The sequence below is a fragment of the Haliotis rubra genome, unplaced genomic scaffold, assembly GCF_003918875.1.
Source record: "Haliotis rubra isolate DU_JTF1 unplaced genomic scaffold, ASM391887v1 Scf345, whole genome shotgun sequence".
Classification (NCBI taxonomy): Eukaryota; Metazoa; Mollusca; class Gastropoda; order Lepetellida; family Haliotidae; genus Haliotis; species Haliotis rubra.
This window is the reverse complement of record NW_025767019.1, coordinates 208,111-209,597: the sequence shown is the minus strand read 5'-3', so window position 1 is coordinate 209,597 and position 1,487 is coordinate 208,111. Positions and strand designations below refer to the sequence as shown.

The following is a 1,487-nucleotide window of genomic DNA, read 5'->3' as shown; positions in this document are numbered from 1 at the left end:
GGGGTCATGTGAGCTGGTACCATGTATATTAGTGCCATGTGAGCAGGTACCATGTAGGTTGTTGTCATATGAACAGCTACTATGTAGGTGTGTGCCATGATAAATATTCTTTATTTCCTCCAAAGTTTGAAGATTACAAATGTATATTATACAGTCATATTAATGGTACATGATACAACAGAAATGTACATGAAATAATTTATACAGGGTGGTAAGGTGAAATACAACAATTAAAAATCTTTTTCAATTTGGATACAGAATTTGAGACACATATTATTAATAACATTTGCCCACACATCATAGTTTAACTGGTCCTTTACATCTTCCGGTATTCCGCCAAGTAGAAATTTTAGAAATTCATCATCATCATCATCATCATCATCATCATCATCATCATCATCATCATCATCATCATCATCACAGGTCCATAATTTTTCAAACATATTAACATCAAGTAAGTCACAAATTTGTTCAAATAAGCCATTTCATTTCAGCAATATTAATCTTACAAGACATAAGGACATGCTTTAAAATAATCATGCGCCACAGTGTGACACTCAAATTCCTTCGACTGAATGGGGACAGAACCCAGTTTAATTAGAAAATCAATACTTTGTAGTACCTTGGTCTGTCAAGCGCCAGTTGCCATAGTCGATTTACACCTTCCGATCTTATTGACTGATACCGTATCAATGAAAGCCTTGACTGAATGGCATACTCTGCTGCCTATCTATCATATTATATGACCTATATTGAGAGCAAATACCATGTAGGTTGGTGTCATGTGAGATGGTACCATGTATATTGGTGTCATGTGAGCTGATACCATGTAGGTTGGTGTCATCTGAGCTGGTACCATGTAGGTTGGAGTCATGTGAGCAGGTACCATGTATATTGGTGTCATCTGAGCTGGTACCATGTAGGTTGGTGTCATCTGAGCTGGTACCATGTAGGTTGGAGTCATGTGAGCAGGTACCATGTAGGAAGCTGTCATGTGAGCAGGTACCATGTAGGTTGGTGTCATGTGAGCTGGTACCATGTTGGTTGGTGTCATCTGCGCTGGTACCATGTAGGTTGGTGTCATTTGAGCTGGTACCATGTAGGTTGGTGTCATGTGAGCTGGTACCATGTAGGTTGGTGTCATGTAAGCTGGTACCATGTAGGTTGGAGTCATGTGAGCTGGTACCATGTAGGTTGGAGTCATCTGAGCTGGTACCATGTAGGTTGGAGTCATCTGAGCAGGTACCATGTAGGTTGGTGTCATCTGAGCAGGTACCATGTCGGTTGGCACCAGGTGAAATTGTACCATGTCGATTAGTACCATGTGAGCTGGTACCATGTTGGTTGGTGTCATGTAAACTGTTGCCATGTACATATAGGTTGACACCATGCAAATTGATACCAATCTATCTCCAGATCCCGAAGTCATATAAGGGTTCCTGCTATGATCCTTCATCAGACTGTCGTCTTCACTAGCAACCGCCATG

At 40.8% G+C, this 1,487-nt stretch overlaps 1 protein-coding gene across 1 annotated transcript; it reads right to left on the bottom strand.

The window, feature by feature from the left end:
• Positions 1-733: 733 nt before the first annotated feature.
• Positions 734-1,279, bottom strand: LOC124284790 (repetitive proline-rich cell wall protein 2-like). The gene has a single exon (XM_046720901.1). The coding sequence runs from the start codon at positions 1,277-1,279 to the stop codon at positions 734-736; it is 546 nt and encodes a 181-aa protein (XP_046576857.1).
• Between the last annotated feature and the right edge of the window lie 208 nt (positions 1,280-1,487).

What these genes read in the sequence shown, in the direction of transcription:
- LOC124284790 (XM_046720901.1), bottom strand. Translation starts at nt 1,279, where the DNA reads ATGGTACCTGCTCAGATGACACCAACCTACATGGTACCTGCTCAGATG.